At 42.1% G+C, this 16,033-nt stretch overlaps 1 protein-coding gene across 1 annotated transcript in view; it reads left to right on the top strand.

The window, feature by feature from the left end:
• Nucleotides 1-16,033, top strand: part of BBS7 (Bardet-Biedl syndrome 7) — a 51,990-nt gene that overhangs the window by 9,468 nt on the left and 26,489 nt on the right. Inside the window, exons 5-10 of the mRNA XM_026647803.1 lie at nucleotides 859-1,045; nucleotides 2,369-2,441; nucleotides 9,251-9,367; nucleotides 10,538-10,668; nucleotides 12,258-12,342; nucleotides 14,663-14,765. Coding sequence (XP_026503588.1) covers nucleotides 859-1,045; nucleotides 2,369-2,441; nucleotides 9,251-9,367; nucleotides 10,538-10,668; nucleotides 12,258-12,342; nucleotides 14,663-14,765 — 696 coding nt within the window. The remainder of the gene's footprint in view (nucleotides 1-858; nucleotides 1,046-2,368; nucleotides 2,442-9,250; nucleotides 9,368-10,537; nucleotides 10,669-12,257; nucleotides 12,343-14,662; nucleotides 14,766-16,033) is intronic.

Raw genomic sequence — 16,033 nt, 5'->3', positions numbered from 1 at the left:
TTAGGCTCCTAGAGTAACTTGGGCACATTAGAAAATTTACCCAAGGCCTTAGTGAAAACTTACTTGTGTGCAGAATGTCACCCTTCTATTTCACCATTCTAGTTATGGCGAGTCATTTTAACTCAGAATCTGTGTTCACTCAATTGTTTTTGCTTTACAGTTAATCTTCAACGTTTGTTTAGTTTTTTGGAGTGTTCCTCCAAAGTCCAAAAGGGTTACTGCTCCATCATGTTTAAATTTTCTACTCCCATTCATTCTTTATTTTTTATTTTTTTTTACTGAGCCCTTTCTCTTGCTCACCTTTTACCAAAATTTAATCTAATATATTTACCAAAAAAACCTAAATCAAAACAATGCCCCCACTCACCTGGCTTATATTGTGCTTCTAAAAATGTATTTTAAAAATGCCTTAACTACTTCTCTTGAGACACACATGGAGATCATTTTTTATGTTCTCTCATCCTATTCTAAAAGGCTCAGGGGGAACTCTGCCTGAACATGCTTTAATCAAGAGGGCGTTTCTTTTCTTTTCAATAATTTTGTTTCTCTTTAAATTTATATTATGAAGAGTATTAGTAAGGTCTCTTTAGCATTTGTTGTCTGCAGACCCTTATGCAGAGATGAAAATAAACTATAGGGGAAAAAAATAAAGGAATTTTAAGTATATGATTTTATATTTTGTAGAAAATAACAGGTTTAATCTATTTAAACAGATTAGTTGCTTATTTTGCTCAGTAAGGCTCTGAATGTACAAACAGTTATACATGTGTGTAACTTGATCCACATGTATATTGGGCCGAAGAGAATATCACTATAACTTTAAATGCTGACAAAATTAAATACTTTTCTTTTTCTCAGGCATATATCGGGAGCAGATCTCTTTCTTTGTGCAAGCTATATCTATAACCATTACTGTGACTGCAAGGACCAGCACTACTTCCTGTCAGGAGATAAAATCAATGATGTCCTCTGTCTTCCAGTAGAGAAACTGTCTTGCATTAGACCAATATTGGCATGCCAGGATAGAGTCCTTAGAGTTTTACAGGTTAAAAAACTTTGCTTTTTTGTCACTTCCTTTACTGGTACCATGGAACCTCACTAATTCACACTACTGACTATAAGATCCACTCCATGCATCTGAAGAAGTGGGTTTTTTACCCACGAAAGCTTAAGTTCAAATAAATGTTAGTCTTTAAGGTGCCACCGGACTCCCTGTTGTTACTGTGAATTATTGAATTTTGTGAAATGTTAAGTAAGCAAACAAACACAATTTTAAAATATCAAATCTAACACATCATGAAGTATGCTTTGTATATTGGCTATAAATATTCTATAGCATATTTTATAATGTAGTAGTCGTCGTCGTCTACTACTCTTCAATCTGCTGAGAAGTGAGATGAGTGCTGTTTTTATAAGAATTAACATTTGTAGGCTAGTGAGGTAAGGATTAGTGAAATTCTGCTTAAAGGTGTGTGTGGGTGTGCACTTGCTTAGACCTTGATCCTACATTTTTACTCACATGTATCGTTAACTTAAGCTATAGTTCCTTATAATTTAAGTGAGTAATCCCATTGATTTCAATGGCACTACTCATATGAGTAAAATTTAAACACATGTGTTTGTAGGATGGGAGCTTAAATCTGTCTCTCATAATATATACATTTTCAATTTGAATAAATCACTTAATCAGATCAAGTTTTATTAACTCTATAAATCATAAAAATAATTATGTGAAAGATCATTACATGTATACCAGACATGCCAACCCCGGGGAAAAAATACAGAAATTGGGCTTGTTTTTGGCTTAATTGGCTTGCGAGTTGCTTGTTGGCTAGCTTTTGGCTTGTAGCTTGTTGCTTCTTTTTTTTTGATTGGCTCCCGGCAAGCAGGAGGAAAGTGGGGGAGAGAGTCACGGGTGCACAACGGGCCCACCACAGTCCCAGGCTGCACGCTGGGGGGATCTAGTCGAATAGAGTGTTGGGATTCTTAGGGATTGGCTTGTTTTGGCCTTGTTTTGAAATGGGATTAGCTTGATTTTTGGCTTATTGTGAAAGTCGGGGTGCTTATTTACCACGTAAAAGTTGGCAACTGTATTGGTACATGAATTTTCAGGTTATATTGCCACAAAAACTGAGTTTAAAAACACTAGAAATACATTTTAAACATCTTACTTAACATCTTTTAATAAAAAAACAGTCTTGTACTCCATTTATACACTTCACTGTTCTGTAGTTTTGAAAGGTTACCAACACAAACATAGCAAGTTTATCCATATGTGTAACACAGAATACACATACTTATGCAATTTTAAGTGATTTTTTTTTTAAATGGATCATTTTAAAAACTCTTCTTTCTTCTTCATCTGTAGGGGTCTGATTTGCTATATGAAGTGGAAGTTTCTGGACCGCCTACTGTTCTTGCTTTAAACAATGGAAATGGTGGTAACTAGATCTTAAATATATCAGTATTTCACTGAAATGTATTTTAAATACAAGTATCAAAATCTGGATGTCTTATTTACAAATATTGTAGAACCTTAGTTAACATTGTCTAGAAGCTGAAAAATGCAGAAAGGGTCACAGCTCTGACCATGCAGTTTTTTCTTATAATAGTGTACATATAACATTTGGTAGCTTTGATAGAATTGTGACTGATAAACTTTTATGTCAGAACATTTCTAATTAGCTCATTGCCAATAACAGAATTGCTCTGGTTAAGAGACAAAGCAAGATTCCTGTTAGTCTTTTGTTCAAAGTTTCATATGTCCAAAGCTCCATTTTTCATACAGAAACATAACTAGCACTTGTGTTATTAAATGCAGCCTTTGTCCACTTCAGGCAGGAGTAAGAGGCTAAGGCCTGGCCTACACCAGTAATTTACTTCAGTTTAGCTACATGTTTCGCAGGTATGAGAGACGGATATACTGACCTAACCCCTGGTGTAAACTAGCACTAGGTTGATAGAAGAATTATTCTGTCAACCTAGCTACCATCACCTAGGCATAGGGAATTCATCTCCTCATGGGAGAAGCCCTCCTGTCAGCATAGGTAGTGTCTACATTGAAGTCTATGGTGGTGCAGCTGTGCTGCTGCAGTGTTTTAAGCATACACAAGCACTAAGAGGCACGAAGTGGAACTTCGGGGAATATCATAACCTCCTATCCAGACATGGTGAGAGAGGCCTGCAGCGATTTGGGCATGGGGGTTGTTCAGGAGGGGAAGGACTTGATAGTTTCTCCCACATACCTTTTTCTGTCTCTGGCCCTGATCCTCTTTTATTCTAAGGCCTGGTCTACACTAGGCTTTTATGTCGACTTTAGCGCCGTTATATCGAATTAACCCTGCACCCGTCCACACCAGGAAGCCATTTAGTTCGACATAAAGCTCTCTTTAAATCGATTTCTGTAATCCTCCCCAACGAGAGGATTAGCGCTAAATTCGACATGGCCATATCGAATTAGGCTAGGTGTGGATGGAAATCGACGGTAATAGCTCCGGGAGCTATCCCACAGTGCACCACTCTGTTGACGCTCTGGACAGCAGTCCGAGCTCGGATGCTCTGACCAGCCACACCCCCGGGAAAATTTGAATTCATTTTCATTTTCCTGTCTGGGCAGTTTGAATCTCAGTTCCTCTTTGGACATCGAGGGGAGCTCAGCAGCAGTGGCAACTATGCAGAGCTCTCCAGCAGAGATGGCCGTGCAATCTAATAGAAAGAGGGCCCCAGCATGGACTGATCGGGAAGTCTTGGATCTCATCGCAGTGTGGGGCGATGAGTCCGTGCTTTCAGAGCTGCGCTCCAAAAGAAGGAATGCTAAGATCTACGAGAAGATCTCCAAAGCCATGGCAGAGAGAGGCTACAGCCGGGATGCAACGCAGTGCCGCGTGAAAATCAAGGAGCTGAGACAAGGCTACCAAAAAACAAAAGAGGCTAACGGACGCTCCGGATCCCAGCCCCACACATCCCGTTTCTACGAGGCACTGCATTCCATCCTGGGAGCGGCCGCCACCACTACCCCACCCCTGACCGTGGACTCCGAGGATGGGATCATGTCCGCGGCCGGTTCCTCGTCGGACATGACAGCGGACGGGGAAGATGAAGAAGGAGATGAGGAGGACGAGGCAGTCGACAGCGCTGGCACCGCTGATTTCCCCGACAGCCAGGAGCTCTTCATCACCCTTACCGAGATCCCGTACCAACCGTCCCCATCCCAAACCCCGGACACAGAATCAGGGGAAGGATCAAGCAGTAAGTGCTGTAAACATGTAAACATTTATTTAAAACAGAACGGTAATATTTATACTATTAACAATGTACATTTATAAAAGTTCTGTAAACTAGTAAAAAAATAATCAGGTACAAAACAGGAATATTTACAAAGGTAACAAATGGGTTTTCATGATTTCTCTGTCTTAGGCTCTTCTCAATTTAGTCCCAAGTGTTTTAAAAAATTTTCACAATGTCCGTTACTCCATGATTCCCAGGCCCAAGACGCTCCACTCCATAGTCCCAGTGCACCTACGCGAAAATCCGGTCAATGTGGCCGGGGATCGACGAGAAATCCTCGTAGGAGAACTCCTCGTAGGTCTCGTGGAGGTAGAGCTCAAGCCTGTTGATCAGGTTCCGGGGTAGGGCGATCTTAGTGGGCCCTCCGTGGTAGCAGACATGCCCCCTCCACGCCACAATCAAGTACTCCGGGATCATGGCCCGACATAGCATGGCGGCATACGGCCCCGGTTTCTGCATGCTTTCCCGCAGCATGCGTTCTCTCTGGGTGTCCGGGATCCTCAGAAGGGTGATGTCGCTCATGACGCCCTGCTTTGAATTAGGGAGGGGAATGTTAGTATTGGGACTGCTTTACAGCCACGCGGTGGAGGGAGAGGGGCAGCATACAGGGATCTTTCCCTGGGACAGCCGCGAGGGGGTGGGACAGGGGCAGAGTTGATGCTGTCCTGATTGCTGGCAGCAGAGACTGGCATTGCTTTCAATGTGAAAGGAGGCCAGTGCTACTGCTGGAGTTTTAAGCAGCCACAAGTCTGCGGCTTACCATTATTGCCCGCTCCAGAAGTTCAGGTCTCCAGCCACGCTTCTCAGATCACTCCAAGACCTCCGCAAGTCCACAGGCACTGAAGGCGACGGCCGAAAATTCGACCTTGTCCTGAGTGCGCATGTGAGAGGTGCAGTGCATGGTCTTGTTCACAGAGAAAGACTAGGTTCTTTGTATACAATTTCATTTATCTGTCTCAGGAATTCACTCCCTTTTCACAATTCACACAGACACATCTGCGACTGTCTCCCAACCCAGCCTGTCAGCACACTCCCAGAGGCTAGCGCAGATTAGGCGGAGGAAGAAGAAGACGCGTGAAGACATGTTCTCAGAACTAATGGGATGCTCCCGAGCCCAGGCAGCCCAGCAGACACAGTGGAGGGAGAACTTGTCACAAATGCACCGAGCAGTCATGGAACGGGAGGAGAAGTGGCGTCAGGAGGACCAACAGGCTACTGAAAAGCTGCTTGGACTAATGAGGGAGCAAACGGACACGCTCCGGCGCCTTGTGGATGTTCTGCAAGACCGGAGGCAGGAGGACAGAGCCCCGCTGCAGTCTATCTGTAACCGCCCTCACCCGCCACCAAGTCCCACACCACCCTCACCCAAACTCCAAAGAAGGAGGGGCGGCAAGGGCCGTTAAAACTTTCAGTCAACCCCTGCAGACTGCTCTAGCACTAGAAGGCTGACATTCCCCAAAATTTCATAAGTCCTTTCCTACCCACCTCACACAAGCCCCCGTCCAAGTTTCACCCCCCACGTTTCATGTCTGGTTCGCAATAAAATGTTTGTTTCTCTCCATTACTGTTTCAGTCAGGTTCTTTTGAGGGAGAGTCTGTCTGGAGGGGGGGAAGGGGCTTGGTAATTGGGCAGGACAGTGACCTTTAGCAGGGTACAGAGGCGGTGTCAGGTCCAGCATCAGGACACATACACAGTGCAGTCACTGGTTACCCTGGTCAGTCTGGGAGGTGTTTTTCATGTTCTCCATTGAAATAACCAGTCCACCAGTGCGGAGCCTGGCATTCCGGGAGTTTAGAAGCATCATTTGCATCAGAACACTGAACCCGCCCCCCGCCACAGTCTGCGTCCCCGGTTTAAAATATTCCCGCGAAAACAGCAACACAGACAACGGTGTTCATTAACAAAATCGAAATGATTTTATTTTTTGGGAAGGGGAAGGGGGTGAAGGGGGTATGTAACTGGAGAGGATAGTCAAAATGAACTGGGTAAAGAAACGGGGGCAGGTTCAGCTTTTCTGTCCACAAACTGAAAAGTCACTGGTTGCCCTGCTCACTCAGGAACCTAGCTTTCAAAGCCTCCCGGATGCACAGGGCGTCCCGCTGGGATCTTCTAATGGCCCGGCTGTCTGGCTGGACGTAATCAGCAGCCAGGCTATTTGCCTCAACCTCCCACCCCGCCATAAAGGTCTCCCCCTTGCTCTCACACAGATTGTGGAGCACACAGCAAGCTGCAATAACGATGGGGATATTGGTTTCACTGAGATCACAGCGAGTCAGTAAGCTTCTCCATCTCCCTTTGAGACGGCCAAAAGCACACTCCACTACCATTCTGCACTTGCTCAGCCGGTAGTTGAACAGTTCTTTTTCTGTGTCCAGGGCGCCAGTATAGGGCTTCATGAGCCAGGGCATTAGCGGGTAGGCTGGGTCCCCGAGGATGACTGTAGGCATCTCCACATCCCCAAGAGTTATTTTGTGGTCTGGGAAGTAAATACCTTCCTGCAGCCGTCTAAACAGACCAGAGTTCCTGAACACGCGAGCGTCATGAACCTTGCCCGGCCATCCGACGTAGATGTTTGTAAACCGTCCCCGATGGTCCACCAGTGCTTGCAGCACCATTGAAAAGTAGCCCTTTCTATTGATGTACTGGCTGGCCTGGTGGTCCGGTCCCAGGATAGGGATGTGAGTCCCATCGATAGCCCCACCGCAGTTTGGGAATCCCATCGCGGCAAAGCCATCTATGATGACCTGCGCGTTTCCCAGGGTCACTACCTTTGGGAGCAGTACCTTCACGATTGCCTTGGCTACTTGCATGACAACAACCCCCACGGTAGATTTGCCCACACCAAAGTGGTTCGCGACTGACCGGTAGCTGTCCGGCGTTGCAAGCTTCCAGAGGGCTATGGCCACTCGCTTCTGGACAGTGAGGGCTGCTCGCATGCGGGTGTCCTTGCGCTTCAGGGCAGGGGACAGCAACTCACAAAGTTCGAGGAAAGTCCCCTTCCGCATGCGAAAGTTTCGCAGCCACTGGGATTCATCCCAGACCTGAAGCACTATACGGTCCCACCAGTCCGTGCTTGTTTCCCGGGCCCAGAATCGCCGTTCAACAAAATCCACATGCCCCATTGCCACCGTGATGTCCTGGGCGCTGGGGCTCGTGGTTTCTGACAGCTCTGTGCCACTCTCCGACTTCAGGCTCTCACGGCGGTGCCGTAGCCTCCTCGCCCGATTTCTCTGCATCTGCCTCAGGGAAAGGTGTATGATAAGCTGCGAGGTGTTGAGAACGGCCACAAGTGCAGCGATGGTCGCAGCGTGATCCATGATCGCAGTGCTGTGGCGTCCGCGCTGTCACTGACCAGAAAAGTGCGCGAACTGATTTCCCGCCGGCGCTTTCATGGAGGGAGGGAGGGCGTTAGTGACAGACGGATGACGACAAATTTTTTTTACCCAGAAGGCATTGGCGGCTCGACCCAGAATTCCGATGGGCAGCGGGGACTGCGGGAACTGTGGGATAGCTGCCCACAGTGCACCGCTTCCAATATCGACGCTCGCCCCGTTAGTGTGGACTCACAAAGTCGAATTACTGTCCTTAGTGTGTCCTTAGTGTGGACACACACGTTCGACTTTGCAATATCGATTCCACATATTCGATTTAAGTAAAATCGAATTACCCTCGTAGTGTAGACATACCCTAAGACTCTTTACACCACTTTGGCAGTGTAAAGGGGCCACAAAGGGAGTGCAAATTGCATTTACATTCCCTTTAAGGTCCTTTTAAACTACCACTGATATGAAAAGTAACATTACTGTAAATGAAAAACAGGGCCTTTGCCTTTATTTTTTGCGTGATGTGGGAATTCTTTTCATGGACATTGATCTTTCACTGTACTGTGGATTTCTTTACACTTATCTTCAGTAGCTGTGATTTGGTGAATGAGAAGGTTGAGCAGAGCTGTCATGATGTGGGCATATGGAGGAGAGATCTAATTTAGGTTTGGCCTAAACTTAAAAATCACACCCCTGACCAACATAGTTATGCCAGGCTAACCCCAAGGGTAGATGCAGCTATGTCAACAGAAGAGTGCTTATGTCAATGTAGCTAACGTTGTTCAGGGAGGAGGTGGTCTACACTAATGAAAAACCCCTTTTGGTGGTGTAGGCTGCATCTACACTATGGGGTTATGCCAGCATACCTATGCTGACATAGTCTCTGTAGGGTAGACACAACCTTAAAGTTTAAAATTGTTTAGCCAGCCCTTTTGCTATCTTCTGTCACCTGAATTTAGCACCATAGGTCAAAAAACTTAATGAATGGCTCTAATCTGGCTCCTAATCCATTTTCTTTCAGTCAGGCCATTTGAAAGTAGCACTGTGATGGCAGCAGCTGGTTTGGGAGGGAGAATAAATTTCCCTTTAAAATCCCACTTAGCAGAAGCTGGATTCTGTAGCCCTTATCCAGGGAGGTGAATGAGTGAGGTAGTTTTGTTTAGTTTTGTCTTTTTGAAGACCTCTCCACAAACCATCTAATGGGGGTGGGGGAAGAGGAATGAGAGGGAAGTACTTCTCTTGCTAGTCTTTTCAGAAGCTGGGGAAAATATCCTTACTTTTAATGTATTCAGTATTTATATAATTGATGTCCTGCTCCTTTTACATTAACAGCTATTGAGTTGAGTGAGAGATGCACACATGTAAGAAGAACAGGAATGAACAAATTATTAAAATACCCATAGTTTTCAAGATGTTTGAGTGTCCATCTTCTGAAGTTCTAGCCTTGTTTCTTCCACTGTGTTTTGAAAAAGTCTGGTAATTCTGTTGCAGAACATGAATTTGAATATTTTGTGATTCATACATTACATTCTGAAGGAAAATATTAAAGAAAAGACTTAAGTCTTTAAAATATTTGAATAGTTTAAAACATAATAAATAGATGTAAAAAATAGAACCAATATAGTACCTATATGCTTAGGTGATTCTGGAGAAGAACTTCTGTTTGGAACATCTGATGGGAAAGTTGGTCTCATTCAGGTTTCAAGTGCATCTCCGGTACATAAGTGGGAAGTCAGAAATGAGAAGAAGAGAGGAGGTATGTATCTTGGTAATCTTTCCAGATCATTGGCATTCCATTATACACCAGGCCGAATGAAATAAAGTTACTAGTAAATTTCATTATACTTATGGGTATTTTTTGTGTTGTGGTAAATATTTTGAAGATACATCACAGTTTTGCCTGTATATTACAGTAACTTGAGTACTCCGTTTCCTTGCTCCTGACCTCTTGCTGAAGAAGTGTAATGTTTTGAACTAACTGAAGAAGTTTTTGTCTTGGTTTTTTTTTTCTTATTCTTCATGCAGTTTATTTCCAGTTCTTATTTAGTATGCTTTTGTTTACTATTTTAAGGTGAACTTTTAAAAAATATATTCCTTTAAATTATTTCATATATATAATTTGACTGTCTGCTGTAGTGGTGGTTGTACTTATAAATCCAAATATGAAAATCATGTTTCCAAACCTATGGCATTTTGAATTCTTCCCCCAGCACAGGTTATCACTGTCCCTGTGTAATATTGGTTTTTGTCACTTTGTACCTGCTTTCAGTCTGAGGATTGGCCAAGGCTCTTTTTGACGCTCCACTATTCTTTAAATGGCCAAAAATTATTGCTTTGATTTCCAGGACATTGATTCCCTTTTATGTTTATGCTGCCTCTGCAGCAATCTCAGGTGTTGTTCCTCTGAAAAGGGAAGGACCATGAATAGAACCCAGTCATCTCATATGCTTGTAGAGCATGCTGCTATGTTCATTCTTTTGTCACTCAAAAATATTTTTAGTAAACTTCTTAGTATTACGTCATTTTTCAAATATGAGTAGTGATTTTGATTTTGCGTGACTGTGAGATGCTTTAAAGGGGCCTGAATCTTAGATTTGGTTTTGGGTTCTTTACAGTTGATTTCTATTAAGTCTCTTTATTTCTGTGCTTTGCATTGGAATATAGTTCTGTTTTTTACCTACTTAGTCCAGTACATTGTTTCTCATAACAAAGTGATGAAGTCACTCATTTTACTCAGAAGCCAAAAATGGCATTAATAAAACCTTACAAACTTAGCAAGAATGCTCTGTCAATTTGTTTTTTTAAGACTACTAATGCACTGTAATACCTTTTTTCATGGGCTACTTTGCAAATAGTTCATTGAGAGACAAAAGATGAAATGAGCAGCCAGTTTGTTATTCATAAGACTTTTTTAATTTATTTATAGGTATCTTATGTATTGATAACTTTGACATTCTGGGTGATGGAGTTAAAGAATTACTTGTTGGCCGAGATGATGGTATGTTAGAAATCTATAACTTCGACAGCACAAATGAGCCTGTCCTTCGATATGATCACGTAAGCTCATCACAAGAAATGCCCTCTTCACAGGGCATATTTTAAACTTATTTGCTTTAAATTAGAAAAGAAATTAATTATAATTGTTTAATTTCTTAATTTTTATTTGTAACTATATTTAGGGTCCTGCCAAATTCACAGCCTACCAAAAACACATCACAGACTGTGAAATCTGATCTCCCTGTGAAATCTGGCACCCAGCCCAGGGCTCCTACCTTCCGCAGGCCTCCAGTTGCTAGTCCCAACCAGGGATGGGGCGGGATGAGATTTCCTCTTCCACTGAAGGGGCCCCTCCTGGGGTGGGTTAGACATACCTCCGGGATCTGCCCCAGCTGAAGGAAGCTCCACGGCTCCAGCTGTCAGCCCCCGGCTGCAGGAAGCTCCACAGCTCCACTTGGGTGAGAGACTGCTGAGGGTAGCACTCCCATGGCCCCCCTATGATAGCCTTGTGACTTTTCCCACCCTGACCGCCTTTTGGGTCAGGCCCCCAACCATTACACCACCCTGAAATTTCAGATGTAAACATCTGAAAACGTGCCATTGACTAATTTTAAAACCCTGTTGCCGTGAAATTGACCAAAATGGACTGTGAATTTGGTAGGGCTCTAACTATATTGTTACAGCTAAACCAATGGTATGCCATAGATATGTATTTGCACTGTCTTCCTTGCCCTTCAGTCATTATTAAACATTTTATATAAATTTATTTATTTAAACGGTCTGCAGCCGTTCTGTCTGCACGGTATAGCTATATTCTTATGTGCTGTCAAAGAGTGTTTAAAAGGTGGTTTGTTCAGTGCTGTACTTCATTTTATTTTTAGGCACACTGTATAATAGCAATTACAAAAATGGCCAAGGGCTTACCAAAACTGTTATGAATTCAAAAATGTTATTTGTATTTTAAAATTTTATGCTTCCATGTAATGGTAGAAACCCCAACACAAAAGGAATATGCTAATATGTGAGAACCAGAAAGTGAAACAGGCCAGTCAATTTGAATGAAATGCTAAAATTAAACAGCACAAATGGTAAAAATACATTTTGAAAGTTCTCTCTTTTTTTATAACTTAAGATGGTGTTACTAACTCAGGTTAGTAAAACAATCTAAACAAAACAGCCAACCAAACACAAACCACCCCCAAAACTTTAAAATATATTGATTTTTTTCCCCCTCTTAAATAAACAAGTGACTCTTTAAAATTTATACTTTCTGGTATGGCTGTATTTATTACTAATTGTTTAAAATAGTGGATTTAATTCATAGTCACTCTTCTTTCCTTCCAGCACATTCTGGTAATTACTGTTTGAAAATTAGACTGTGCATCAAGGTTTTACTTTATAAACCAGTTCCTAATATGTCTTTCAAGGTACATATACAGTAGAACCAAAAATATATGTGCTGAAACACAATAACAGGTAATTAAGTATTTCTTATACATTTGAGCTGTTGTGCATCTGAATAGATTTTCTGCACTACAATTACAGAAGGGGAAGTGTTTTTTTTTTTTTTCTTTTCTTTAAACACATTACTTTATTCATTTTATATGAGTGCTATCTCCTGAGTGCTCGTCTGTTTTTATATTTTGTAGGCCTTGTCAGAGAGCATCACATCTATCCAGGGTGGCTGTGTAGGAAAGGATGGGTATGATGAAATCTTAGCATCCACATATTCAGGTAAGTTGTCTATTGAATACTTAAAAGAATTTTGGCTATTGGTATTATAATGGTTAAGCAAACTGTGCTGTTAATGGAGCTGGAATTTTATTAATACAGTGTAATTTGTTCTGGTTACAAAAGAATAGTATTCTGGCACAAAATTCTCTGCTTTTAAAATACTTCTGAGTGTGGGAAACATTTTATTGTATATATTTTAAATTGCATTAAAACCCTGTGATTTTTCACTTTATATCTCACTGTAGTATACTACAGCAGTTAGTTATTGTCAGGTATAGGCAACTGTATAACAGTGATGAGTACATTAGAAATGTTTAGATTTTATACATGATGGAATAGTTTACAGTTTCATAATTTTGTAGTTGTGAATATTATCTTTTTTTGGTTCATTGTCTGTCTTTTCTATGTTCCTCTTAGTCATGAATATGCATCTTGCTAGGTGTCTTATCAGCTTTGTTTTGCTTCTTTTGCCTTTTCAGTAGTGCTGAACTTTTGGAGCTGTCAAAGCAGCCACTTTTGAGAAATTAGAAAACAAGATTACCTTTCGTAAGGAGGCTTATGTAGACCTGAAGTCTTCAGTAGACCCTCAGTAGCACTGGTCTGTCCGTGAGGGACATCTAGTAAGAAAAGTGTTGTATATGTTTTGCTCGATAGTTTAAAACAGTAAAAGCTCACTTTTTAAAAAAAATTATTGTTGGGTTTCAAATCTGATTTGCTGAAATCCAAGTTTTAATTGTGTTAACCTTTATAGTAGGTTTTAGACTGAGTCAATGGCAAATGTTTACTTTGTGTGTACAGTGCAGTCCGCAGAAGGCTAACAGGCTGTGGGGCAGATCCTCATCTGGTGTAAATTGTTAGCTCCATTGCCTTAGTAGTATGAGCTATTACAATTTATACCAGCTGAGGATCTGCTCTAAAGTATCCCTGCGGTTCCTCACTGTCTGTGATAATGTTACTGTAAAGATCACAGAAGCTATAAGAAGATTTTCTGGACAAGCTCTGAAAGAGGTGGAGGAAGGAAAATATCTAGCTGTGGGCTTCCTAAGGTAAACTGCAGTAGGAGTGCAAAGTACATTAGGTTTGGTGGATCACAAAAATAATGTTTAGAGCAGCAAACGATAGATTTGAATTTGGCACTGTAGCATTTTTTTATTTTATGTATTTTCTGCTTTTTTTTATGCATAGTCCTTGATTGAGGCTTTTTATTGTTTGAAAAATGGCTGAGAGGTTTGAGACGCTCATTAGTAACAACTTTTTGCTATGTTGCTCCTAAGGCCTTGTCTACACTAAAGAGAAAAGTTGATTTTAAGCTACACAATTTGAGTTACGTGAATAGCGTAACTCAAATCGACGTAGCTTAGATCTACTTACCGCGGGGTCCGCTCTACGCGATGTCGATTGGAGACGCTCTCCCGTCGACTCATCTTACTCTTCTCCATCAGGTGGAGTACAGGAGTCAACGGGAGAGTGATCGGCAGTCGATTTAGAGGGTCTTCACTAGACGCACTAAATCGATCGCCAGTGCATCGATCGCCACAGCGTCGATCCTCCAGTAAGTGTAGACAAGCCCTAAGTGGCTGTTGCTGCTATGGGGAGTATCGACAATTCACAGCAAGGAAAGTGTTCCCAGGGGAAATTTTGCTCATAAGCAGCATTTGCACTTACAAGGTGTTACTGCAAACAAGCGTCTACTGTACTGGACGTGTACATTAGTTTTCATGGTACATTTTGTAACAATACTGTGTCACTATTCCCCCTTTAAAGGGGCTGAAATCATTGAAAAGGTCTAGAAACCATTCAAATCCACATAAACATAGTTGGGGTGTCAAGACAAAGCCAAATCAAGTGCTCTTTGTTCCAATCTGGATGCCATACTGAAATGGTGAAATGAAGCAAAACACTACTGATTTAAAAGAGATATAGAAACAGAAGTACATGTACCTATGCTGAGCCGCATACTTGGTCCATTATACAACATTTTACTGCATTTTTATCCTTAAAAACGAACTATCCATGGTGTCATTGGAACCTCTGTTAGAGGATCAACATTAAGTAATACAACAATTAATTAGCACATTATTAGCACTTTTCATCAGATCTCAAAATTGCTCAACTCTGAAAATCCATGCCCAACCCCATTGTTCTGAATCAGTATCAAAACTGGGAATAGAGCCCACACCTTGACTGCCTGTCTTCTCGACAGTTCTGCCTCTTATGTTCTACAGTGTTAAGGCAGTGTGGCTCAGTTAGGACTTTTCAAATGCTTTCTTGTTTGTAATTTATAAGGAATATTTCATAGTTCTTTGTATGTTTCTTTCAGGATGGGTGACAGGACTGACTACAGAGCCTGTCCATAGAGAAGGCGGATCTGGTGAAGAACTAAAGATAAGCCAAGAGATGCAGAACAAGATTTCATCCTTAAGGTAGCTTAAATAAAGGAAAATTGTAAAGAAGGCTAAGTATAAAATGTGACCTATGTTTAAAACTGTGGTGATCTGGGGGAGTAATCCCCTGGAAATGAAAGTAATGCTATCAGCTTGTGATGCATACTTTTGTGTTACCCCTGGAACTACCAAAACGGCTAGAAATTTGTAAAGGGGAAAATATGTATGGTATTTACAGTGTGTTTATTTTTTGCATCTGGCATAACATAGAGAGAGACACAGTGGGTGAGGTAATATCTTTTATTGGACTGACTTCTGTTGCTGAGAGATACAAGCTTTAGAGCAGGGGTTCTCAAGCTGGGGGTCGGGACACCTCAGGGGATCGTGAGGTTATTACATGGGGCGGTTGCGAGCTGTCAGCTTCTACCCCAAACCGTGCTTTGCCTCCAACATTTATAATGGTGTTAAATATATTTTAAAGTATTTTTAATTTATTAGGGGGGTCGCACTCAGAGGCTTGCTATGTGAAAGGGGTCACCAGTACAAAAGTTTGAGAACCACTGCTTTAGAGCGACAGAGAGTTCTTCTTCAGGTCTGGAAAAGGTACTGAAAGTGTCACAGCTAAATACAAGATGGAATAGATAGTTTAGCACATATTCTAAGGGACCATTCAAGATGAAGTGGCCTGTTAACAGCTCTGTAGTTATAGGACAAAAAGAAGGGTTAGTGGGTTGCAGATGGTTGTAATAAACCCTAAATCCAGTGTCTTTCTTAAAGCCATGATTCTTAGTGTTTAGCAAAGTTATGAATTTAAGTGCCCAGGCTCATCTTTTGAAAGTGTTGTGCAAGTTTCCTTTGAGGATGAAGTCAGATACGAGTGATTGCCTTGTGTTTTGTCTTTTATTGTTTTCTTGTGTGTGAGCTCATTCAACAGAATAGTGATTGTCTGGTTTCATCCACATACTTGATGTGGGGCATTTAGTGCACTGGCTGAGGTACACCACATGTTGTTATATGCATGTGTAGGACCCAGGGATCTTGAAAGGTGTGTTGGGGGGAGGGTGTTGATCATTTTAGCAGTGGAGATATGGCTGCAGGTTTTGCATCTGTTTTTCTGGCAGGGTCTGGTGCCACTTTGAGTTGGTGTGTTCTGGTCTGTGGGGAGCTTGCATCTGATGATGAGGTTGGGGGGTTGTCTGAAGGCCAGAAGAGGGAGTTCTCTCCACAACAACACTGCATAGCACATTGTATACAGGGCCGGCTTCAGGCACCAGCTTGCCAAGCAGGTGCTTGGGGCGGCCACTCCG

This window comes from Terrapene carolina, unplaced genomic scaffold (assembly GCF_002925995.2).
Source record: "Terrapene carolina triunguis isolate 2854851 unplaced genomic scaffold, T_m_triunguis-2.0 Scaffold66, whole genome shotgun sequence".
Taxonomy (NCBI): Eukaryota; Metazoa; Chordata; order Testudines; family Emydidae; genus Terrapene; species Terrapene triunguis.
Note: the sequence above shows the minus strand (reverse complement) of the source record. Positions and strands in the feature narration are given on the sequence as shown.